The 26,476-nt window shown below is 38.4% G+C and overlaps 1 protein-coding gene across 5 annotated transcripts in view; it reads right to left on the bottom strand.

Moving 5' to 3' along the window:
• CNTN3 (contactin 3) overlaps positions 1 to 26,476 on the bottom strand; it is a 317,098-nt gene that overhangs the window by 127,706 nt on the left and 162,916 nt on the right. For all 5 annotated transcript variants that reach the window (XM_023620075.2, XM_023620078.2, XM_023620077.2 and 2 more), the window contains one exon: positions 15,697 to 15,792. In XM_023620075.2, the coding sequence (XP_023475843.1) occupies positions 15,697 to 15,792 (96 nt within the window). The remainder of the gene's footprint in view (positions 1 to 15,696; positions 15,793 to 26,476) is intronic.

Raw genomic sequence — 26,476 nt, 5'->3', positions numbered from 1 at the left:
CTCTAGAACACAATATAGGCCTTTAATAAAAGGTTTGCTTTGAATAAATCTTATCCCTGGATTATCTCCCTAGTACAGTAACAGTGGTTGGTTTTTAACAGGTGTCCCAGAAATAAGAAAGGCAAGTATAGGGCACGCTCAGGATGCAGTGCATGTTTTAATTCTTTCAACTGCACCTGGATTGGGAAGTTGTCCCTGTCCTTTGAGGGGACATGACTGAGGCCTGAAACTGACTTGCCATTTGGATCTCTCTTGATGCATTTCCAAATCAGGCCAGATTGCTGGAATCATCCTCAAACATATGCACTCAAACTCCATCCCCCAATTCTTGGCACGATGGTGCTGAAACTTTGTAAATTGACTTGGAATTCTCTGGAAAATGACCTCCATTTTCCATGGGGAATATCGTACGCAGCTTTGTTAAAGGATTTCTTTCCCTTTCCTAGGGCAATTATCCTGCAATGGAGACTCTTAGATCCTCTGATTCCAAAAGAATTTTCATAGAATTCATGTCAGCTTTTGTCTTCTAATGAAGTCTCCTCATTGTTCCAGAGAGACCATCTCAAGGTTGTCGTTTCCCTAAGTCTCAGTATTCTACTAGGTCTAAGATAGAGTATGATTGTACACTTACCAACTCTATTATATTTTTTCTATTCCAACTGTATTATATTTTTTCAATCCCAATTGCCAAAACACTACACATGGCTTAGAAGAAGCAATTTTCCATGACACAAATTGATCAAGCATTTTGGATATATATAAGTATGTTACGTCCCCTATCAGGATGTCTTATCACAGTCTTAATAAAACCATTGTTAGTTTTCCCAATTCCTATTAAAATTGATTCAAGAAATTTGTCCCTAATCACGTGCATAAGACCTTGGAAGTTGACAAATGTAACAAAACATATACACAGATACTATTTTTGGGTAGAATATTCTCATGTTTTTGGTTATAAATTTTCTCTACGTAACGCTTCCAACTGAAATTTCCAGGCTATCTGTTTAATGCTTGCTTCCTTTGACAAGGAAGTCAATTTTTGGCTTGTTTTCAAGTTCCCTCAATTCGGAGATATCTGGAAATCTACTGAGTTTTGGATTTCATCCACTCCTTTTACTTCTTGGAGAATTCCTTTGATCATAGTGACTTGGTTTTAGTAAACCAGCATTTCTCTCAGTTTAGTTGAGAATTCTTACTGATGCCTCATAGCTTGGAATTCATACCTCCAGTGTACTTCACCAAGAATCAGAAAGAAATTGGGGATGCTTTGATACCTCCCAATGCCCACTGGAGATAGGAAATTTTGCTTCTAAGCTACTTCACATATAAAGATTAATAATGCCTTCATTTTTCCTTCTGGATGTTACAATTTTCCTTATGTGTCTGTATCTTGCTCTAAGAGTCCTTTAGCTCCCCTTATTCTGTACTCCAGCATCATAGAAAACAAAATCCTCTCATTGCATGGTGCAGGACTGTTTAACCTCTGCCTCCCACCTAATCTATGGTAATGAAGCCAAGACTCAGAAGCAGAGCTATGGAAAACCAAAAAATAACTTTCACTTTTAACTTCCAGCACTGGATTAAGAAAACTCATACCAACTTCATGTTTTAGCCACAGGAAAAACAAAACAGATCACATGAGTGTCTGTAAGAGGTTGGCAATATTACGTATGTGCCAAGAATTAACATTTCCTGTTTATACCAAATGTCAGGTATACCACTTCTCTCTCAGCTGTCAAAAGGCATAATACAGAGAGAAAAGGTCAAAGAATCCTGAGGGATGTTAGTGGTGTTTAAAGGTTATAATGATTGAAAAAGATTGCCTTAAGTCTACATATATCACCACTTCAGATGTCATTTCATATCTCAAGTGGAAAGAGAATAGGCCTTCTTAAGAGATTTGTGGAATACAATATGTTTTGGTGGTAATGTTGAAAACACAATACGGTTACTGTAAGCCAGCCAGAATGGGTCCCCTTATCTGAAGATCAATGATTATGGGTGATTGATGGACTAGCTTCCCCACCAGAAAATACCAGCCTGTTATTATTACTATAACAGATGCAATGTGATCCACACATAATTAACTGAATTTACGAAATGCCAGAAGTACATTAAGTAGTCAAAGTACTCCTTATGTTTCCGCCCCAGATTTCATAATGATAGAATGAAGAAAACCTGCCACTTACATATCAAGAATTCTACAGCCAACATGCATCTGAACAAATTCAGGCAACTGACTCCACTCGCTCACTGATAAAATAAGATATACACTACCTTTATTCCTCTTTCCCTTCCTCCCTCTCTTCCTTCCTCTTTCTTCATCATTGTCAGTACAGAATCCTATCTTCATAGACTATTCATATGGAACTGTAACATTTAAAATCAGCAAAAACAGAATTGTTCTATTTCAAGAGGAAGTTGGGGAAATTAGAGGTCTATACTTTCACAAACTTTAAGTATTTTCCCAAACCCTTAGAGCACTTGGCAGAAGATATTCGAAAATTCCTGGTGTGCACGATCCTCTGGCTAGGTGAGCACTTTCTGAAGTGTGCTCCTCAGAACATCTGGTCCTACAAGATGCTGCATAAACAAAGGGTTCTCTTGTCAAGAAACTTTGGGAAAAAGCTGTACATTAGAGGCTTCCTCTAGGATATGTAAAATTCATATTGTCCTCTTAAAAGCTCTGAGAAATAAAAGAAAAATGCTTTCTTTTGCTTTTCCCAGCACTTTTGAAAAAGTTATTTTTTAAAATTAAACTGTGTCATGCTTTTGCATGATACCTATTACTGTTCTACAGGCACACTGGAGAAAATGCTGCTCAATGTTTCACAGTCTCTGAAGATAACATATGCTGATAAAAGTATAAAACCACAAAGGAAACAAAGGAGTCTATGGTGGGAACACAGAATTTACCTTTACCAATTGTATTTAATATATCAACCCATTAATCAGATGGCCTTGTCAGGGAAGCAATGCATAGTAAGATTCTCCATCTGTGGAAGGTGATCAATAAACGGACGTACAGAGAGTATGTGGCATGTTGTATAAAAATCAAAGGGAGATTAAAAGCAGTAACAGGAATGAGTTGCACAATGAAGAATACTTCCAAATATAATAATGTCACTGAAAACATTGTTAGGAAAATGAGAAAAAAATTCTAAAATTTCTAGATTTACATAAAAGTTTAGATTAGAAAAAACAATTTACTGATAGCTACAAATAGAAGAATTAGTTATGTTTCTGCTTAGTCATTGTATTTATTCTTGGGAACATGACATGCTGCTTCACGGGAATGGGGCTTTAGCTGACATCAATCACTGATCTTCCCAATACACCTCTTTCCAGATAAAATCAAATTCAGACTAAAAAATTACAGAATTTGGGGGGCCAGCCCCGTGGCCAAGTGGTTAAAGTTGTGCATCAGCAGCCTGGGGTTTGCGGGTTCAGATCCTGGGTGCCGACCTACTCCACTCATCAGCCATGCTGTGGAGGCATCCCACATACAAAGTAGAGGAAGATTGGCACAGATGTTAGTTCAGGGCAAATCTTCCTCATACACACAGACACAAATACAGAATTTGTACTCATGTATAATAAAATCTCACACGTTAGATGACTTTGACAACACTGTTGTGTTTAGTTTGACTAATTTATTCTCACTTTGGGAGCATAAAACATTCACTAATAGGGTGGAAATTAATAAAAGAAACCTTAACTAAATTGGAGTTGGGAAAGCCTGTAGGGGGAGCTCTCATACCCACTCACACATCATCGGTTACATCAAACAGGAAGAGAGGAACACTTGCACCTTCAAAAGGAAGTAAAACTACTTTACTACTGAAGGAAAATTTCTCTCCCCAGCTGGCAAGAGCCCAGCCAATGCGAAATGCTGCAGCTCAGCCAATGAGAAGCCATTGTCACCCTGAACTGTTACTTTCTCCCAGTGGATTTTCCCTTAAGAACAGCCCCTCCCTCCTCGTCCTTTTTCTCTATAAAAGCAGCTCCCTTCCTTTGTTTTCTGGATTTGCCTATGGTTCACCACAGCATGCACATCCCAAACTCTTCGCTATTCCTGAATAACTCGTTTTAAGATAAAATAACAGGCGAATTTGCTTTTTAAGTTGACAAAAGTAATGACGTAAACTAGACTAGAAGGGGAGAACACATAATTACTTCAGCAAAAAGTATGTAAAACAATTTGCAAAAGGATTGACATGCTACTTTAAAATACTGCAGGCCTCCAAGAGCCCATAATTAGCTGTTTTAATTAGCCTTGTTCGGAATTATTTTATGTACTCTTGAATCTAATAAAACTGAATTTTTAAGGGCTATAAACCATACCCTTAACTGTCTCGCAGATCTGTATTCCCTCAGACTGTCAAATGAATGAGGCTTATTCTTTCTTAAAAATTAGCATTAATCGAGTGTCCTTGAGGAAGAGACTTCCAACTGTAGCCCACAAGCTGAAGGCATCTTCAAACCATGTATTGTTTGACCCACATTGTTTAAAACATTTTGGAAGATTTTGCCAACATACAGTTTCTAGATTTATTGAAAAATAGAAAGATCTACTTTCACCATGACATTAATCAGTTGGTGCTGAGCAGCATGTGAAACCTTTGGGTGGAGAATGTTCTCTTCAATTGACCACTCTCTCCCATACTGAGGTTGACGCCACTTTTCACCATGATATATTGTTGTTCTTATGTTTTCTTGTTGGTAGAGTTAGAATAACATAAACTGGTTATTCTATCTAGATCTCTATCAAATGTAGGGATATTGAAAGAAAGACTACAAAGGCCAAATAGCTAAAGTAAAAAATCAGAGAGCATTTGGTCGATTACATTATTATTAAGAATTATTTGCTGCTCCTCACTGTGACAGGGTAGTTTCTCACTCTTTCAATCAGCACTGACCATAGACTTGCTTTAGAAAATAAAACGAGAGCAGAAATGATGCGGATATCACTTGTATACAGACTAAATGGTTCTGATAATTTTCTCCGCTTTCTGACATTAAAATGCTGTATCTCAGATTGGGGCTGATTTTTCCCCAAATAAAGAAGTTACATGGGATGTAGCTGCAGCCAACCCACAGCCTAGAGCCTAAATAAACAGGAAATAAATTCATTATTATAAGGCACTGAGATTTTAGAGTTCTTTGTTAGTGCAACAGAACCTGACTGATACAGAGCAAATTTCATATAAACAGTGAAAAATATCTCTATGTGTTTAACAGGCAAATTGTGTCTATGTCTAATGAATTTAACTCAAAGAGGACATTAAGAAAAAAGCCATGATAAGAACTGTCACCAGCATATGGAAAATACATATGACAAAAAAATTAATGAACTCATATAAGAACTGTACTTCCTACATTTTAAAAAATGCAAATAAAATAAATGATGCTGTTAAGAGATGTAGCTTTCTTACTGGAAAAAAATTGTCTGAGCCTCACAGCCTGGCCCTGCGCATCCATTTGAATCACTTGGCAGCCCCTGCAGACCTTGGAGAATACGGGAAGGTGAACGCTGTGGCGTTTCTACGAAGGAGTTTAGAAACCGACTCTTGTAATCTGACTAAAAACATCACACATGATTCATTTCACAATTTCTTAGTTTTAAATCCTGGTATAACTTCAAAGTTCAATTTGCTAAATTTAATAGGGAAAAATAGGTTTTAAACAAGAGCTAGGCCTAAAAGGGAAAGTGATCAATTTTGAAATTTCTTTCCTACAAGATCAATGTCGGTTTTACTCTAGACAGACAAAGCCATGAGATGAAACACTCACTCTCACTCACACACACACACACACACACCAATAACAATAAACAAATCAAACTACTCAGAGGTGAGATGCCAAGCAGGGCTCATAAGGATCAAAAGTGATGCAGTCTTAACCAATGCAGTCTTAACCAATTCCTGTGACCAGCAACAAGCACAGTTGACTGCTGGGTACCTACCAGCTACTCCACACCTGGGAAGGTGGAAGAAAGCCAGGGAATAGTCAGTTACACAACTAGGCACACCAGCAACCACTCTTTAAGGCAGCTAATGTCAATGAAGAAAAAATGCACCTGAGATAGCAACTGTCTAGCCTGTAAATCAATGAACATTAATGCTCTAAGCCAAGAATTCTGCTTCCTTTTTAGAGTTCAGAATGCCCTATTCAACAAAATTCAACCACTGAAATGCTCCAACTCTTGCACTTGCTCCATCATAAATGACACTTCTCTATTCCTTGAAACATTTCTTTAAAATACTTAAATTTGTATGACTTAAAGATGGTACGTCTCAAAGTGTGGCTCAAGGACTATCTGAATTAAAAAAAATCCCCTGGGTCATTTATAAAGAGTGCAGATGCCCAGGAAAGACCCACACTATGGGGTCAGAATCTCTGAGAGTGGGACTGTGGAATCCACATTTTAAACAGGCCCTCCAAATGAGCTTCTGTGCAGCCACTAGAGTTTGCAAAACACTGCCCTTAAAGCATAGGACTGTTTCCTCTGTGTCTTTGGTCCTAATGTGCTTATTTTCAAAAGCACAGGTCTACGGAAATGTGGCAGAGACTGGCTAGCTATACTCCCAACCCATTCCCACTTCTCCCTCAACACAGAGAGGACTACATTTTCTCACCTCCTTTGCTCCTGGTGTGGCCATGTGACTGGGGATCAGTCAACAGAATGTACACCTGGGTGACATGCGTCGTCCAGGCCTAGTCCATAAAAACCACCCACATGGCTTCTCTTGCCCTTTTCTCTCTGCCAATTTGATGGAGAGAGAAGCAGTGACCACGGATTTTAGATACCGAAATGAAGGGGCGTAAATGGATGAAGCCAGAGACATGATCAAAAACACCTGATTTGGACTTTATTTGAGCAAGAAATACAGTTCAGTTGGAGCTAATATCTTTTCACCTTTCTTTATTAAAGTAGCTCATGTAATCCTAATTAAAACACTAAATACATATAAATGCATTTTCATGGCAAAGTAACCAACATTTAGCTCTCTCTTTTGCTTGTGCACAGATTAATTCTTAGGTCTCACCTAGTGCTACTGTGGTGTTTTCTTTCTGACAAAAAGCACCAACTAATGATCATCCTCAATTTCTGCTTGGGATGTTGGGAAACAAAGCATTTACCATCCTTGATTTGCACTAAATTAATCTAATTTCTACTTAAAACAGAAAATATCAGTCAGAACTCTGCACCTTTTATGTAAGTTCTTGTTGAAGTGCTCTCTCTGTAACAGGGGATTTCAACTTCCAGTTTACACATGCAATTTTTTTGATGGGCTTAAGGCTCCTTCTGACTTCTGTCTGCAGGTGGATAGAACCAGAGCGAGGAGAACCCGACCATCTTTAGAGTGGGAGAAAATGACTTTCTCATCGTACCATGGCAGACCATTTAGGGTATCTGAGAATGGAAGGGAGGGAAAGCATGAAGCCATGCTGCTGTAATAAAACAGATGAGGAATGGTCAGTGGCATCCCTGAAATTTGAGGAAACTCACGACTGAAAATGCAAGTAGTAATGAACGTAGTTTCTCCAAATTGTCTTCCTTGACCCTGTCCCTTCCAGGGCTATTGGTGATGGATTCAGTGCTGACTTCAATCATAAAAGGATGCTGGAAAAACCCAAGGACACTTGTTGAGACATGTAATTGCTGTTTATTTTTTATGTTCAATTTCCTATTTTCCTTGCATCAGTTTCATTACTCCCCTGCCCCTTCCACACACACACTAGTGTGGCCCTAACAACAATGTCCTTTGCATTAGCTATGAGCCTTTGGTTGTAAGGAATAGAAACCCACCAGAGTTGGCTTAAGTAAGAAAGGAGATGCAATCTATATCTCTATAGTGGGGCTGTTGCATGGCACCCAAGGAAAGACAGTAGCTGCCAAGGGGAGGAGGGCTGGAGACCTGTAGCCACGTAGTCCTTAGTCTTTACTCTCTGTCCCTTGTCTCTGTTTTTAGTCTCTGTGGGGCTGCATCTTCGCCCAGTGTGCATCAGCTTTCTTGGCTGCCTAATGTACATGATAGAAAGGGTCTGCCTCAAACTCCCAAATTCGAAATTGTAGCCCATCAGGTCAAATCCCAGATTTCCAGAAGAGGGAATGTGATTGGCCCAGCTTATATGTCAGGTGTCTTCCTCTGGGCCAATCAGCTGAGGCCAACTGGAACATGCTAGCTGTGGGTCCAGCCTGTGGAAGCTCTGGGAGGAATTCCCAGAGGGGAGAGGCAGTCTTTAATGCTTGTACAGGAGAGGTATCTCAAAGGCATCCCAATTCCTCCATGTCTAAGTGTAATTGTGTTGTTCAACAAAAGACAGTCAAATCTTCCATCCTCAACCACAGATAATCCAACCAGGAGGAAAACCCAAACATTTTCGAGAACCATGTTTCCCAAAGTGGGGTACAAATATTCCAGGCAAGACAATCCCCTCGGATATGGGAAGAAAATTTAATAAAACCCTCTTTATAGATTTACTTTTATTTAGATATTTTAAATTTTTGTATTTTCTCACATAGGAAACACATTAGGACTACAGTATATTTTTTGCCTATATAAATAAATGAGATATTTCAAGCAATTCACGGGTATCACCTTCTTAAATCCTCACAACCACCCTCTAATGATAAGTTCTGTGATTATACCCTTTTACAGGTAAAAAAAAAAATAGAAATTTGGAGATTAGGCAACTTGCCCAAAGTTTGTAGTAATGTCAGAGTTAGAACTACAACTCAAGCAACCTACCCCATAGAAGCTGGCTTGTACCCATGATGCCGCGTGAGTACATCCAAGTGTGTGCATGTGTGTGTGTGTGGGGGGGTTGCTTAAACATTTTAATTATATCTTCTAATTACACCAGTGTATCAATCAAAAGGGTGTGACTGATCTATCAATCAATCAATCATTATCCTAGAATGCAGAAAATGCATAAATCAAAAAGTTGAAGCCAATAATTTTTGTGAGCATAGGACATTTTCCCTCCAGAAGCAATAAATCTAAGTCTGAAGCCCAAGTCTATTGCTGTGTGGCTTTGGACAAATCACCTAACTTCTCTAAGCCTCAGATTGTCAGTGTAGAATGGGAATGACTCTCCCTTCCTTGAAGCCCTGTTATCAGCAATAAACACAGTGTCTGGCTGAATAAAGGCCCCTATTATTGTCATTACAGGGTTAACCAGTCACCAGCAAACCCAGCTTTCTCACTTCCTGTGGGACCATAAACCTCAGAGGACAGGGGAATTTCTATTTATCTGTCTATTTCCTGCATACTGATCTTAGTGCTTTTCATTTGGTGAGTGGTTTGAGGTGGAATTCAACAAATATTCATTTGGATACATTCCTACTAAGTTTACCAGCAATGCTCTCAGTTTTTTCGCTATTTAATACTAAGCTTATTCAAGTAAAAGGCCTTATTTATTAGGATAAAATGGCATTGTAAGACATAAAACCTCTACACATCAAGTTATATTTGATGGATGCATGAATAAGTCAATGAAAGAATAAAGTGGATGGATGGATGGATGGAAGGAAAAAAGAAAGGAAAGAAGGAAGACTCAATGAATATTTCTAATTTACAGTTTCCACATTCAAGCACTTTGGAGAAACTCAGGATTTTTCATCTCCATTTCCAACTACAAAATGGATGTTCAGCAATTAAGACTATTCACTACAACAGATATTCTCTTTAGAGATCAAAATATACTGCCGTTATCCTTATAACAGCAGCTGAGGTTTATGTGTCATTTGATTCAGAACATACTTGTCTGAATGCTACTACGAATTTGTTGATATTTTGGATTCCTGTAAATGTCAACAGTCACATCAGCATTGACATGTATTCAAAAAATTGTTTCGCACTTGTGATATACTATTCATTTAGTCTACGGATGGATTCTCTAACTCTTTGCCATGACATGTTTATTTACTCCTCCTATCAGGGTTAGGAGCGAGAAATTAGGAGAGATATTCTATGGTGCAGATGCTAATTCCTCACTAACCCACCAATCATCTGCTTTATCTTGATTTCACAATTTGTGATTGAATAAATGCCAGCAACGCAGCAACTTTCAGATACACTGCTTTAGGGAAAGAGAAACCACTGGGTTCTCAGAGAAACATTTTACAGCATGACCAGTGACGCGAATGTGATGGGAGCCAGAAACATATTACATATTCTTTACTTCAAAGTTTTGTAAAAAGCTACTGTTTAAAGTTTGACTAAATTACAAACACAAACAGGAGAGAAGTATATTTCACGGAAAAACGAGCACCGAAGACAAGATGGCGTTAAGATTACAGATTAAGTTACTTTGAGTCATATGACATCCTGAAACACTAAGTATTGTCTTATCGCCTTGATGAAGGGTCTAGCAACTAGGCAAGTCTTTCCAGAAAATTTCTCCTTGGCATCTTTTCTTCAGGTTCCCCCATCTAAGCTACCTGAGACAACGGTTGTTTTTTGGTCTGTCCATCTCGGGGAAAGAAAATAAGACAAAGATGTTGACACAGAAGGTACAAATCCCATGCCGTCTGGTTATGTTGCTAAGAGTTCTCGCCTCTATCCCACCAGGATTTACAAAGCAGTTTTTAGCATAAAGTCACTTCAGCCTCTACTACCTGCTGTTTGCTATCTCACTTTCTCCTTTTTCCATCCCAAAGGCTGTGTTGTTGTCAGTGGATGACAGTGTGCAGGGCTGTCATTTCAAGAAGAAGAGGCACTGAGCACAGACAAAGGAAGCCGGATTAGAGACCAAAGCTATTTGCTGATGAAACACTGGGGCAGACTGAAGCCTATTCTCTACTCTGAATAAATCTGATCAGCCACCTTTTGACAAAAATCCACTCTTTATTAATGTGTGTACGCAATAACTTGATTCACCTATGAATTCCTGTCTAATTACTAATGATCATGAAGTGCTCATGGACTAGTCTTGTAACTTTATTTATATTAATTTTTCTTGTCCATTTGAATTCTTAATGATCTTGTAGTGACATCAGCAATTTTGTGGTAATTACACTAATCCCAGCTTTTCACACTATTGGTAACTAGAAGAATAATTAAGCTACAGATAATCCATATCCAGTACTTTATTTTTGGCTTGTCAGTTGTTAGTTTTCCAACTAACTTTCAAGAGGATCCTAATTCCTCTTGCCTTGGAGAGGTGCTGGATTGCTGTGCAGAGAAGACGAACAGGAAGTGGCAGAAAATGTCACAGATGAGTGGGAGATACAACCCCTCTCGAATGACAGCAATCTGTGCTGCTTAGAAGTTATAGGACTCCTAGTCCCTACATATATTCCTAATTGTCACTGACCATGAAACAATTTTTCCTTCTTATGGCATCAGATAAATGGTGACTCCTCTTAAGCAAAGCAGCCCCAGGGTGCTGCCACATTCCTATAAATTATCTGCATAGATGAATTAAGGGAGTATGAATAATATATGCAGTTTCCATACTTCAGGACCCTTACTTAGGCTCTTTCCACGTGTATCTCCCTAGTCTATTTGGGGAGAACATTTCTGATTTTTATCCCAAATAGACAAAAGAAAGTTAAAATTTACTTCACCAAGAGAGGAGATTTTAATACAGTTTTACTAGAGGCTAATAATTGAAGAACTGGAACCCAGGAAATTAAAAAAAAAGTGATATACACCTGAAATTTATATAATGTTATAAACCAATGTTACAGCAATAAAAATAAACAAATAAGTAAATAAATAAAAAGGTAAGAACAGCAAGTGTAACTCTTAATAAATAGCTGTGCAATAGTTCTTACAGGTCATGTTGCTGGCTACAGGAAAAAATAAAACCCAAACCCAAACCCAACACCTTTGGTATTAGTCCCAACTCCACAACCTCCCAATTACCAAATGAGGAATGCCTGTCTAGTGAAGGACTCTGTAGATTTCTGAATGATACCGCTGCAAGGAGAAGGCAGAAAGCAGTCTGGGAAAGAAACAGCTGTATGGGGGCTCATCACATCTGTCAATGATTAAACGGTGCAAGACATACTGTAACTTTGTGTCTTGCCTCATCCGCCATTTATAAACAAGAAGTTTGGGCTCAAGGCACTCAGGTATTAGCCAGCTGAGAGCTCAGCCTCTTGGAATCTCTGGGACCGAGCTTCCAGACTCTACCTTAGACTGTCACTCATTCAGTTCCTCTCTACACTTTTAATCAAAAGAATCTCCTAGCAGATGATTCCCACAAAGAGCCAGCACACTGCTTATCACTGAAGCAGCACTCAATAAATAGAGGTTTCTATTATTATTATCATTTTATTATTTTGCCTTTTGTGTCTACTCCATTAGGCTGTTACCCTGATAGGGAACATGATGGATGAATAAAATATGATAGTGTCTTCAGTAATCAGAAAATAACGACAGAATTAAACACTTCTGACTACTGAGAAGGGACCAGGTGGAAATGAAGAAAAGTGAAGTGAATAAAAGTCATATACAGTGGTGAATACAGAGAAGGGCAAGTGCATGTCCTGCAGGGACTGTGGGATTTTGTGGGAAGAGGACCAAACGGATCACAGCGTGGGCTGTGAGCGCCACACATCACATGTACTGATAAACCCAGGAGCCACAGCTTCAGCTGCTCTGTGACCAGCCTCACATCATCCACTGAATTAAAAGTCCCTAAGTCAAGAAGGAATGAAGCAGAGCTGATACCAGCTGCTGTGGTCAGAGTTCACTTTGATCTGTCAGAGCCTGCACTGTCTGCTTGGCATATTGGTTGTTAAATGCTTACACCTCTAGAAACAAAGTTTCCATTGAATTCTCAAAAAGCATTTATAACTGGCCAAATCTAAAAAAGGATTCCTTTATTCATTTCATGAATGTGTTCATTTGTTCAACCAATACTTAGTGACTGCCTGTTAGAAACCAACCTTGTGCTGTGCACTTGGGTGCAGAGCAAACACTGAAGTAGGTTCTGTCTTCCAGAGCTCACAAATCAATGCATCAGGACAGTGGATGTGAACTGTGAATATCTTAGCATTAGGTAGACTTGGACCAATGTGAATCATGTTTTCAGCAGCTAAGTCTGATGCTCTGGTCCTGAGCATTTTCCTCCACAATCTAGCACAGAGGAAGGTATGCTCTTGTTCAGTTATTTGCTCTCCCACAGATGCTCCAGGTTCTTAAGGGCTAATGTGCCGTATCTGGGGCCATTTCTTTCCTTGTTCACCTACAATCCTAGTTGACTTCCAGAGTCACCCCAATTTATATGCTTTAAAAATGAAAGAGAACTATATGAAGTCACCAAAGGCAGAAGTAAATCAGGATCATTTACTTAGGATATTAGGTCATTACTTAGGCTAGCTGCGACTGGCCAACAGTTCTTCAATTTCATGACATTAGAAAAGATTCATCTTTTGGAACATGTTTCATCCAAAAGCTTATTAAGACATTCCCACCGTGTGCATGCCTAGTCAACTAAAAGGTAGCTCCTTTGTTATCAGCAAATATATCCAATCATAAAAACACTGAAAAAAGATCACTCAGTCAGAATCTTAAATTGGGTCAACATTTCTAACACTCATCACAGACAGGACTATCCAGCTATTATTTTATGTTGATTTATAAAATAAACTTTATTTTGACATCTCCTTACTAGATGTTCATTCTAGCCATTATTAATTTCTATCTAATATATCTCTTTCTTTTATCTCATAATAAAACCCTCCTTTTCTTTTGGAAACTACATCTTTCTCGTCCTTGTGCTTGTCAGTGGACGGAGCTGACTGCGGCCCTCTGCTGCAGGGATAATCTCATCAGCAAGCTTGATCCAAGTCAAATCAGGAGCCACTGAGCAACAGGTTGTCCGGTCCATTAAGATCTTTAGCATTAAGGACCATAAGAGCTTAGCGTTGCCAGGATCCACCTCTGCCACCACAATGAGTCTACGTGACAATGGAATCAATGGGAAGGGAAGCAGAGTCAAGAAACACAAAGAAAGACCAATTGTTTATAAAATTGGTTGTACTCCTGGGTCCAGCAGATTGGGTTTTCACGGAGCAGATGCTGAGATAGAGTTTGGGATAAAAGATTTTCATCAATGATCAAAACCTGTGAAAGCAAGGAGGCAGAAGCAGGATTAGGAAGAGAAAGAAGGCGAACTGTGATATGGTCCAACAAAGCCTTGGTCCCCTGGCAGGAAGCCCTGGAATGAGCACTGTCCATCAGAACCATCCAGTGTTGGGCAGAAATGGCTGATCCTTTATATCCTACCTTGTTCAGTCACCAGATGTGGGCAGCCCCTGGAAGAGTGAGACCGTGAGCAAGTGGCTCTTTACTGCCAAGGCAGATGGAGAAGGAGCTGAGAGCTACAGGCCATCTGCAGACCCCCACTACCCATAGCAAGGCAGAGAGTCCTTCTGGGTGGTACGTCTCTGTGTCAATCATACAGCTGTACTAGAAGCCACTTGATCATGCCAGTTATGTGAGCCCATAAACTTTCCTATTTTCTTCAATCCTGTTTGAGCTCAGTTACTTTTATTTCCAATCAAGAGACTCTATGATTCCCTTCATAGTTCAAGTTCTTCTGGAACTTAAAGATTCCAGCAAAATATACAGCATTGGAGTAGAATGGTGAATCCAATTTAAACCCATACCAGCCAACATGATGGCAATCATATTTGCCAATCAAGCCTCAAATCTGGAGTCTCCAGATGCCTCAGACATTTTCAGCGATCAGATACTGAAGATGGAAACGCTTGTTTTATTGACAAGTCATTGAGGGTAAAGGACTTGAGTTTGTGTGTCACAGAACAAATAAAGTCCAGCATGTTTTCATTTGAATAAGCTTTACTATGATGGGAAGACACCTCAGTTTCGCCTCTGGTCAGAAAGATCCTCTCTAACCTGTTTATCTCTCAGTAATTCTCATCCTCTCAACAGCGGAATGTGTTTGTTTCTCTGAGAACAGTGATTTATACACTAATAATGCCCTCTTTGCTCCCACAAGTGACCAAGTTTGCAATAGTGAGCATGAGAGGAAAATCAAACCAGCACTCCAGGCTCATACTAGGGAGCAGTGCTTACGAAATTATTTTCATATGTGTTGAAGTTCCTCTTCACTCTGGATAGCTATTTTGTTAAGCTTCTGAATTTTTAGCAATATTTCAATTTATACCAATGTAGCATAAAATTTGCAATTCCAACAGCCCAATGAAAATGATGTGAATATACACACATATCATTTTCATGTATATATTACACATATATCAAGAGGTCCAACAGCATATATTAATAAGCATGTGTAAGTGTGCGTGTATGAGGGAGAAAGAGGCAGGGAGAGAGAGAGAGGAGGAGACAGGCAGGGAGAGAAAAAGAAACCACAAAGACTCCAACGTATGTCATGGTCTAAAACTAAATAACAAATGATAATGGTGTAAGGATAAAGCATTGTTCGGCACCATTAAGTAACTGAAATGAACTTGATCTCATTTGCCTTCAGAACCCTTCTTGTTGGAATGAGTAAATTATGTTTATAAACTTCTCTGGATGAACTATCAGTTGTAGAGTTTCTCTTTTCCAACTCAGCTGACAGAATCTAATGCTTGGGTTATCAAGTTTCTCAGGGTAATTTACAAAAGCAATAATGGTACATACGCTGTGGGTCTTGCCCTGAAACTTATTCAATAAGTATAAAAAGAAAAAACAGAGCACGTCATACCTCCAGAGTGTGGCGGGGGGCCGCAGAGCAGGACAACTCCCTGGCCTTCACGCACTGACACTGTACTTCTCATTTTGGTTTTAAAATTTTCAAGATCTGATTTGAAAACAAAACAAAACAGAACTTCAGAAAGGACAACAAGTGTAAAATGTCGACACAGAGACATTCCTTTCTTTTGCAGGGTAATTTTAAAAATATCTTCTTAGGAACCTCAGGAGGAGAACATTTGCTTTGAGAAGGGAAAGCAGAATTCTGATTTCCTTATTAAGGCTTCTGGAAATTCGGCAATACAATAAAAATATATACCCAGTAACCCTGTGTTACTGCAATAGTGTCAGAAATGGCCTGGGCTATCCAAAAAGGCAAAGCATGTATTAGAATTAAATAACCAGACAACATGACTCAAAGGAGGAAATGAAATATCTTGAACCAGAAATATACATAACTGATATCCACATTTGCCACCGTGATTCACCAAATCATGAAGACTTTTAGCTTCATCTTATAATGGAAGCCAACTATTCACAAATTTCTCTCCTACAATATTTTATTGTAAGTACCCTAAATAAATTTTATTCTATCTATAATTATTGTTATTTACAAAAAGAGTTGAAAATATTCAGTTTCTGATTACAAGTCCTATTTGTTCCATGTCTTGAAGGGTTCTGTAGAAGATAAATATGACTGGAAATGACCAAGCAGGTAGAATTCAAAGGACAACAGTAAATTAAATGGCATATTCCTTTTTATTTGTAGCTGTGAAAAAAATACAAATTGTTTTTATTGCCTGAAGAATTCTTTTCAAGTGTTTAATAAAGCAATGAAGGCAAATACTAATTGATCACCAGTGGTTATTTTAAAGAAAAATTAATTCCTTCCAATAACAATCCAGGATAGCAAATTCCATTCATACTCTCTTTTTTTTGTTTAAATTACAGCATGGAGAAATTTCTGTTGGCTTCATTTTGAACAAAGCTTAAGCCTATGGGGAAAAAGGGACGAAAAATCTACTGTTTCTCTAAACTCTGATTAAAAAAAACAACAACAACTTGTGAATTCCACAATAATATACTCAATGGTGTTGCTTTCTGTATCAGAACAATTGCACTGTCAATTTGTAAAGGAATATACTCATTTCACAGCTATTAAGGATTGATGTAAATTGCCTATGTGGTGACTATACAAAACGAGGCAGGGTAGGTAATTTAGAAAACAACATGGAAAATTTCAACTCTATCTTGAAAAACGCAAAAATCAAAATAATTATCTTCAAATTGATAAAACTACAAACTGTAGACACTTATGAATATCCTAAGCACCATGAATCAGCACATTGGAGGGAAATAAGAAAGTCTATGTGCTTCATTTTATTGTTACTTGAAAACAGTAATAAATTGCTAGGTTATAAGCGCGGAGTAAAGCAATTCAGCAGAACTCACAAATATGTGTCTATAAAAGAAAAAAAAACTATGGTTATGGTCTTATTTTAGCCAGAGGTTCCCCTACAAAAATGATATGATAACATAGCATTATATCATCTTAAATGTGTAACTAAAATGCAACATTATCAAAACATTAAGGCTCTGGAAGTGTAACAGAGTTGGAATTGCAAAACCGTATCATCCAAACATTTCCCAGTGACTACGTGGTGGAGTATATCATATCACAATGTACCCTATACATGGAAAATAGCTTCAAAAGATTATTTTTTAACAACCCAATATGTATCATCATTGCAGATTTCAACCCAATTCCTTGTTTTCTTCGGTTACATAACTTCACAGCATGGAAGTCGTTCAGCACTAATTTTACCTAGAATATGCAAAAAAGGATCAAATAGTTCTATGGAAACTAATAATGTCTCCTCTCCCTGAAAGGCAAAAATCTCTTTTGCCTAAGCGCTAATCCTGCCTGGCACAGATTTGTCCATCGCTCCAGACACTTGCATTGATACATCTCCACAGTAGACCAGGGCAAGGAACATTATGTTGGGATACTTGATGTGGCCAGTTCAGGGAGCATATGCATCAGGGATAGCAAAGGAAAATAACTGTAGTGGTCTTGACAGGTTTTTCCAGGGCTTTGCTGTTGGCAGAGCACTGTAATTATAATGGACCTTTTTTTCCCTAAAAAGCAGAATCTCCTGAGAGCTTAGCTTATGTTACTCAAAGTGCAGTCCAGGACCACAAGCATCATTATCACCTAAGATTCTTATTCCAAATGCAGATCTCTGGGAATTACTTAAAACTACTGAGTTAGAATTAGATCTGCATTTTTAACAGGCTCACTAGATGAAGCTTATGCATGCCAAATAGAATTTTGTGGTTTTTCCATTAAGATGTATAAAGTTCAAGTTCAATCCAGATTAAGTATATTATAATACATCTCAAACTTTCTGGAAATTGAAAGCGTCTACGAGATAAAGAATCTATTAAATATCCATTTAGTACCAAGGATGGAAAAGGGAGCAGTCACTTACTAAACAAGTATTCACTGAGAGCCTACAGAACTTCAGCCTACTGTGTGCTAGGTTCTGAAGCCACTAATCACTTGGGGGGCCTCCTTTTGAGGGGAGCCCTGTCTGGTTAGAGTCAGACTCGAGATCAAAAGTGGAATTTAAATGGCCTTGCTCTAATGGCGGAAAGTGTGTAGAGGAAGGAAAATTAACCTAGAGACGTAAAAGATGCTTTGAAAGACCAGTGAAATAGAGAGCAGCGTACATGTGTGTGGGGATTCTTTGTAGACAGAGGGAGTAACAAAGGCAAAGCACGCATCACATTCAAGGTATAGCAAGATTCCCCTGACAAAAAGCACACACTTTTTTTTAGTACTTGGGACTAGAGAGAGAAAAGCAGTATAAATATCTAAAAAGTTTCAGATTACTAAAATATCTTGGCAGATTATATATGTAACCCAAATCCAAGTCAAGGCTGCATGTGATGCAATCTTGGCAAGAACTGTATTAGAACAAGCCCTAGTTAGGAGTCAAAATGAATAAAAAGTAATTCCAGAAATTATTGGGTAGAAATTTCTCAGACTTTTCTCTTTGTCTCCTATCCAATTCTTGAAAACTCTGACATTATTCTGGAGCCTCTAATTACTCAGACTTTAAAAATAAACCAACGAGATAAAAAGCATCTACAAAGAACTACAACCGGCATTGTATTTGATGGTGAAAGACTGAATGCTTTACCCCTAACATCGGGACTACGACAAGGATGTTCATTCTCACCACTGGCAGCCAACATCATACTAGAAATTCTAACCGCTGCAATAATGAAAGGAAAAAATGAAAAACTTTCAGTTTGGAAAGGAAGAAACAAAACTACCCCTTTTGCAGATGATAGGACTGTCAAAATAGAAAATCAGAAGGCATCTACAAAACCAAAAAAACAAAACAAAACAAAACAAAACTCCCAGTTCAAAGTGAGTTAAATAGGTCAGAGGAAACAAGTTCTAAATACTAACAATGAACATGCAGAAACCAAAATTAAAAACACAAAACCACAGTCATTTCAAAGAAAAGGAAATACTTAGGTCTACAGATAATAAAACACGCAAAGCTGAAAATTACAAGACACTGATAAAAAAAGAATCAAAACCTAAATAAATGGAGACACATACTATGTTCATGGATTGCAAGACTGATAGTGTCAATTCTCCCCAAATTGATACATAGGTTTAATGCAGCTCCTATCAAAATCTCAGCAAGGTTTTTGATCGTTCTCTTTTTATTTTTCGAAGTCACAAACAAGCTTATTCTAAAATTTCAATGTACTAGTACAGGCCCTGGAATAGCTCAGAGAATCTTGACTAAGAAGAATAAAGAGGGAAGAATCACTCTATCTAACATTAAGGCTTATTATATAGCTACAATGATGAAACAATGTGATATTGGCAGAGGAATAGACAGATCAATGAAAGAAAATACATAACCCAGAACTAGACTTAGTAAACATGCTCAATTGATTTTTGACAAAAGTGCAAAAGCAATTCAGAGGAAGAAGGATAACCTTTCAACAAATGGTGTTGGAACAACTGGACAAACATAGGCAAAAAAATGAACTTTGACTTCAACCTCATTCACATATAAAAATTAACTCAAAATGGGCCATGAATTTAAAGGTAAAACATTAAACTAGAAATTTTATAGAACTTTTAGAGAAAAACATAGGAGAATATCTTTGGGATCTAAGGTTAGCCAAAGAGTTTTTGAACTTGACAACAATAAACTGGACTTGACCAAATTAAAAACTTTTAGCTGGTGAAAATTAAAAACTTGGTATGCACTCTGCATCAGCAGCCCAGCTTCCATTCCTGGGCGCAGACCTATACAACTCATCTGTCAGTGGCCATGCTGTGGTGGCAGCTCACATACAAAAAGAGGAAGATTGGCAGTGGATGTGAGCTCAGGGCGAACCTTCCTCAGGGAAAAAAAGAAGCCATTCCCCCACCCTCTGAAAAAAAAAACATAAAAAAAACTTTTGCCTCATGAAAGCCCATGTGAGGAGGATGAAAAGACAAGCTACAGACTGGGAAAAAATATTTGCAAACCACTTATCCTGTAAAGGAATAGTCTCGAGGATAACTCCTCTTAAACTCAATAGTGAAAAACAAAACTATCCAATCAGAAAATGGGAAAAAAACAGGAACAGCCATTTCATTGAAGAGGATACATAGATAGTAAACAGGGACATGAAAAGATCTTCAACACCATTAGCCATCAAGGAAATACAAATGAAAACCAAAATGACGTATCATTGTAAACCTATCAGAATGGCTAAGATAAAAAACAGTGATACCACCAACCTTGGAAAGGACGTGGAGAAACAGGATCACGTATACATTGCTGGTGGGAATGTAAAATGGTACAGCCACTCTGGAAAAGAGTGTGGCAATTTCTTATAAAACTAAACACACAACTACCGTATGCCTCAGTAACTGCACACTTTGGCATTTATCCCATAGAAATAAAAATGTACGTTCACACAAAAACCTGTACACAAAAGTTTACACAGCTTTATTTGTACTATCCCTGAACTGGAAACAACCCAGGTTTTCTTCAACGGATGAATGGTTAAACAAACAGTGGTACATATATATCGTGAAATACTATGCAGCAATAAAAAGCAAAGAACTATTGATATACCCCACAACTTGGAGCAATCCTGGAAAGTTATATGCTGTATGATTCCACTTAGATAATATTTTAAAATTACAAAACTTTAGAAATAGAGGACAGATTAGTAGTTGCCAGTGTTTAGGGAAGGTAGGAGCAGAGATATGGGTGTGGTTACAAAAGGCACTGTGTGGGATTGTGACTGTGGTGGTGAATACACAAACTACATGCGACAAAATTGTATAAGATTAAATACACACACAGAAATGAGTATATATAAAACTGGGCAAATCTGAATTAAAAAACAAAGATAAAATCAGCTGTCCATATTTTTTTACTTTTTTTCGTCTTCCTCCACACCACGTACAGCCTGGAAGTGGTTCCCCTTGATTCCTCTTCTGTCCGTTAGCTGTGCTGCTCTAAGATATCCCAAAACCCCAGTCACCCCTTGGGGCCAGTATCTCCCTAGTCACCATCAAAGGGAGGGGTGTAGAGCCAGGAGAGAAGTACACTTTTTATTCTGACTGCTTTCCTTGTGAACATTCACATGGATCATTCCTGGTGTATGAAACACTCTACCCTGACATCTGTCTGTTAAGTTTCTATATTGGGCTGGGTTTTCTATTGGCTGCTCAAGCACTTCACTCTCAGGATGCTCTCCCCATCCCATGGAGAGGAAGACAAGACCACAAGAAATCAGCAATGCAAACGGAGAAAAGAGACTGGGGTAACAGATTTTCTATGACACTCACGTGCTCAGCTAGGAACCTGATTCCACTTGCTACATATTGCTGGTGTTGGTTTCTCCATGTGGATTAGTCCAGGTAGGCTATCAGGCAGAGTATGGGGAATGTCACTCCGTATAACTGCAGGGCTACAGTACACAAGTCTACCTCTGTAAGACTCAAAATCAGCCACAGAATGACTATCATTTCCCAAGTCAGTTTGAGAAACGCTGTATTACACCAAGTTAAATGAGTTTCTTTATGCAGAACAAGTCAGAGACCTTAATAGAAAATATGCACTGATAAAGTCTATGAAGGTGGGATGGATATTACAGAGTGTCCTGAACACGTTTGACCAAAGAATCTTGTGTAGAACATTTTATGAGAAATGCTGTGGAAATGGCCATATGTTGAATTGGGTACACAAATGTGCTATTGAGTATGTCATAAATTAAAAAAGATGACAATAAGAGACTGCAAAGTAAAACAAACCATTTTCCCCCTAAGAAGATTAAAATGGAAGGTAGAAATGGCAATAAGTCTGAAATTGTGGTCAGCTGATTAAATGGTCCTACAGTTTGAAAATTTAGAGCTCTGCCTCAAAAAAAACCTGTGATCACTTGCAATTAGAGCGTGAGGAGCTGATAAAAGTATCATCAGCGAAGATTGCATGTGAGCTTACTACTTGTGTAATACAATCCTATTTGATGCTATGAGGTGAAGTGCTACCTTTTCAATTAAAATGCGAAATATTACCCAGTAGTGATAGTTAAATAAATTGTAAAAGGAACACAGATACAGGCAATGTAATAGTCTTCCATGCACAATGTCTTAAATGTCTTTAATGTTTAATGTTGAAATGCTTAGCGGTTTGTAGTTACCAGATTAAATCATTATCAGAACAGTGTAAATGACAAGACTGCCTTTGAAAGAATCAGAGAGTTTTCAGTAAAAGAAAGTTGTCCAATTCTATACAAAAGCTAAGAAAAAACTCAGTGGACACACCTGAAAAGGCAACAAAAATCAAGACTGCACTTCGGTTAAAGTCTTCAGCTGCATCTCCACTGTCCAGGATGTTATAAAGAAAGCGGAATTCCATGCAATGATCCAGCTTCCATGATCAAGTGGTAAAATTTCAATCAGTTGAAAAATCTCATTAAAGCACTCCCCGCTATGAAAAGATAACAAACCATGGCTCAGTGGATGACCATGACTTTTCTTCCTTTTTCCTGATGCATGCAGAAGCTTCTGGAAGATCTCCCAAATTTGAATATGAGACATAGCCAACTGACTCTTAATCATCTTCATTACCAGCAAGACCAAAACTTAATCATTATTTCCTGCTCTATATCCCAACTCCCCAATTCAAAGTGTCTCCTCTTGTTTTGTTACCTTACTTAACACATCAGTCAAATTCTCAAAACATTTAATCCATTGCAAAGTCCCTAAGGGAAAATTCTACCATGGCAGGAGATAGGTATATCTCAGGAAAATAAAAAATGCTTCCCTTTTGTAAAAACAGTGGCTTGGAGGGAAAAGGGGGGTGGGGGGAGGGCACAAAGGGGGAAAGGGTGTACCCACAACATGACTAACAATAATGTACAAGTGAAATCTCACAAGGTTGTAATCTATCATAATCTTAATAAAAAAATAAAGATATCTAGCACAGAGGTGAACCATGATTAAACCCCCCACCAAAAAAAAAAAATGGAGTTGGGAGGACAGAAGGCGGAGCTATCATGCCCTATGACCATTGCAGAGCCCGAGACGGAGAAGAAAGACGTTCTCTTCTTGCTCAGCAGCAGCTCAGCCAATGAGAGACTGCCACAACTCAGCCAATGAAAAGCCACTACACTTTGAACTCCCAGTCTCCTCTAATGGACATTTTGTTTACAATTGCCCTCTCAACTTCCTCTTTCCCTCTATGAAAGAGTTTCTCATCCCCTTCTTGCTCCTCAGGAGTGCACATGGCTTGCCATAATTTTAGACCCTGGATTGTAATTCTTTGCTGATTCCAAATAAACCCATTTTTGCTAGAGGAAAAAAAAAAACAGTGGCTTGGGCCAGCCCCACTGGCCTAGTGGTTAAGTTCAGCATGTTCCGCTTCAGTGGCCTGGGTTCAGATCCTTGGTGCGGACCCACCCCACTCATCTGTTAGCAGCCATGCTGTGGTGATAGCTCACATAAAAAAGAAAAAAGAGGAAGATTGGCAATGGATGTTAGCTCAGGGTGAATCTTCCTCAGGAAAAAAATCCACAAAAACCAAATCAAAACAAAAAAATGGTTTGCTCAACAAAGTTTGTAGTCTTATTTTTGTTTCCCCAAAAACAGAGCCTCAGAAAGGACTTGGGTGGCCTAGTTTACATGGGAGATGATCTCTAGAGTTTGGGGCATTTATACACAGGTTCCCAACCCCAAGAGTGGAGGGTTTTCCCTGGAGGCAATAATTCCCCCATACCAGTCAGAGCTTTCACTGTGAACTTTCACCGAACTGTCTTAACTCCTGTTGCAAATGAATCAGAGGTGGGCAGATGGGATGTAATACCAGGTACTAAAAATGTCCAATGCAAACAGATTTCTTACTTAAAGTTCAGCCCATTTTAGGGGTTTAAAACAGGTCTGTCCTTTCAGTTTCCCAGCAGACTTAAGTATTTACTATTTTCTAAGCCTACTTAGGAAGCAGGGAAGCACTTAAGAAGATCTTAACATCTTCAGGAACTGTTTTTTGCTTTTTCTAAGAAAACACACTTGGCAAATGTTAGCATAAAGGGTGAACTCTAAGCACCTAAGCATACTCTACAAGACCCTTCCACATAGGAATTCCACAGCTCAGCTTCCTCTCTGTCTCCCATCACCCTACTGTTCAGGCACCCCCAACTCTCAGCCACATACACTGAAGCAATAACAAACTATTTGGATTTCCCCAAGCACAAAATGCTGGTCTAAGCATGAAAATGGTGTTTTCATACATTCACTGACATAGCACACTTTTATCCATCTTCAGAACAAGCATCAGCCACATCCCTTTCCTGAAACTCTTAAAATTACCTCCATCCTTTTACCTCTGTATTTTCTATACTTTTATATTTTCCATTTATTCTCCTATTCTGGGAGCTCCACCAAGATTAGAGCTACAACATTTTCATCTTTACATCTCTAGACTATAGCATATTTCCTGGCATTGTGTGGGTCATCAATAGATGTTAGAAATGAGTTAAATTCTCTTTGTATCCATCATATCATTTTCCTTGACATCTCCATGGGGGGTCTCCCCACCAAAGTTAAATCCTTTGTGTCTGCTTTGCAGATTTTCTAACTTTCTACCAGCAAGATTTAGAAAAAGAACACACGAATGGGAACATTAGGAGTGTTGTCTTTGTTTTATCATAATCCAGATCCCCATGATTGGGGGAGTGGCACTTGATTGCACTGTGCCTCCAAGATTTTCATTTGTAAAGTGGGGACACCTGCCCTTTGAACCTCTCAGGGTTGTTTGAGAGAAGATCTCTAGCATCGCAGATCTGCAAGCCCTTTGAAAAATGAAAACCATTATAAAAGTGCAAAGTTTCATTATTCCTTTTGAGTCTCTGGTTTTACCACTATCTTTATTTCAGTCTCTCTCATCTCTCCTTTATGGTTAGAAACATGCACAGATCACCTCATCTAAAAAGCAAAACACATCTTCCAGTGACTCTCATGCCCGACTTTTCTTAAACAACACTCTCTCTCTGTCCAATGACCATCTTTCTGTTTCCTCTACTTTTTAACTTGCACCAAGTCCTTGTCCTCTGGAGTCAGACAAACCCAGGCACAAGTCCCTTTTCTGACACTAACTGTTTGATCTGGGGCAGATTACTTCACTTGTTAATAATACACAGTTTCATCATTTATAAATTGAGGATACTAATAGCAATTATCTCTTCTATTTTTGTGAGGAAGAAATAAGATAACTCACACCGATTACTTAAAAGAGTGTCTAGTTTACGTGTTCACTAAATGGCAGCTACCATTTTTCTTTACATTCTTTCAGAAACCTTGCCAAGTCTGAAGTGTACCGCTATGTCTATATCAATGGTGTGTCCATCAAAAGTTTGATTTAAGACATGCATTTTCTGCATGCTTTCCAGACATATTTTGGAGGTCCACTTGGCATCTCATATTTGACACTTCATTTTCCTACGCTCATAGTACCCCCTAAAAAAACCAGTTTCTCTTCCAATTCCCGTCTTTCTGTTATTTGCTAAGACCTCATATCCAATTTGTCACTTCTCTTTCTTACATTTTCTCAACGTATTCAATTTTATCATATTAATTGTTCTGCAAAGTGCAGCCTCTCCCCATTTCTCTTTAATTTCTTACTACCATCATTATAATTTTACTGGAACTATTTTATGGTGCAAATTCAGCTGGCATGTATTCAGCATATGGCCCCAGTATGCCTGTCTGTCTTTTATGCCTCAGCATCTTCTATGTCATAAGAATATACTTTATCAACACTGAATAAACTGATACAAGAAGAAATTAATGGATGAACAGATTTGCTAGTCTCTTTAAAAGAAATTTTCTCCTTTAATTTTCACAAAGCTCTATTATAAAAGTATTATTTTTCCATTTTCCAAAAAACACTGTAGTTCAAAGCAATTACGGACTCTGACAAAGTTGATGCAGTAAGTGGTAAAGCCAGTTCCATTGATTTTAAGTCCAGTTCTTTTTATCTTTATACTCTCAGTAATTCCATCCAAGCTTTGTGCTGGTCTCTCCACCTGTGATCTCTTCCCTCCCATCCAATCCATTTACCCTGTACCCAACGAGTTGAATTCAGTTTTCTTCATAAAACACATCTACAGTTTTCAATACCTGCTCAAAAATCTACATGCATTTCTCACTTCCTACATGATAAAGTCTACATTCCTTGCCCTAACATTCATTCATTCAT

Source organism: Equus caballus, chromosome 16 (assembly GCF_041296265.1).
Source record: "Equus caballus isolate H_3958 breed thoroughbred chromosome 16, TB-T2T, whole genome shotgun sequence".
Lineage (NCBI taxonomy): Eukaryota > Metazoa > Chordata > Mammalia > Perissodactyla > Equidae > Equus > Equus caballus.
The sequence above is the reverse complement of the archived record's forward strand: the minus strand, read 5'-3'. Positions and strand labels throughout refer to the sequence as shown.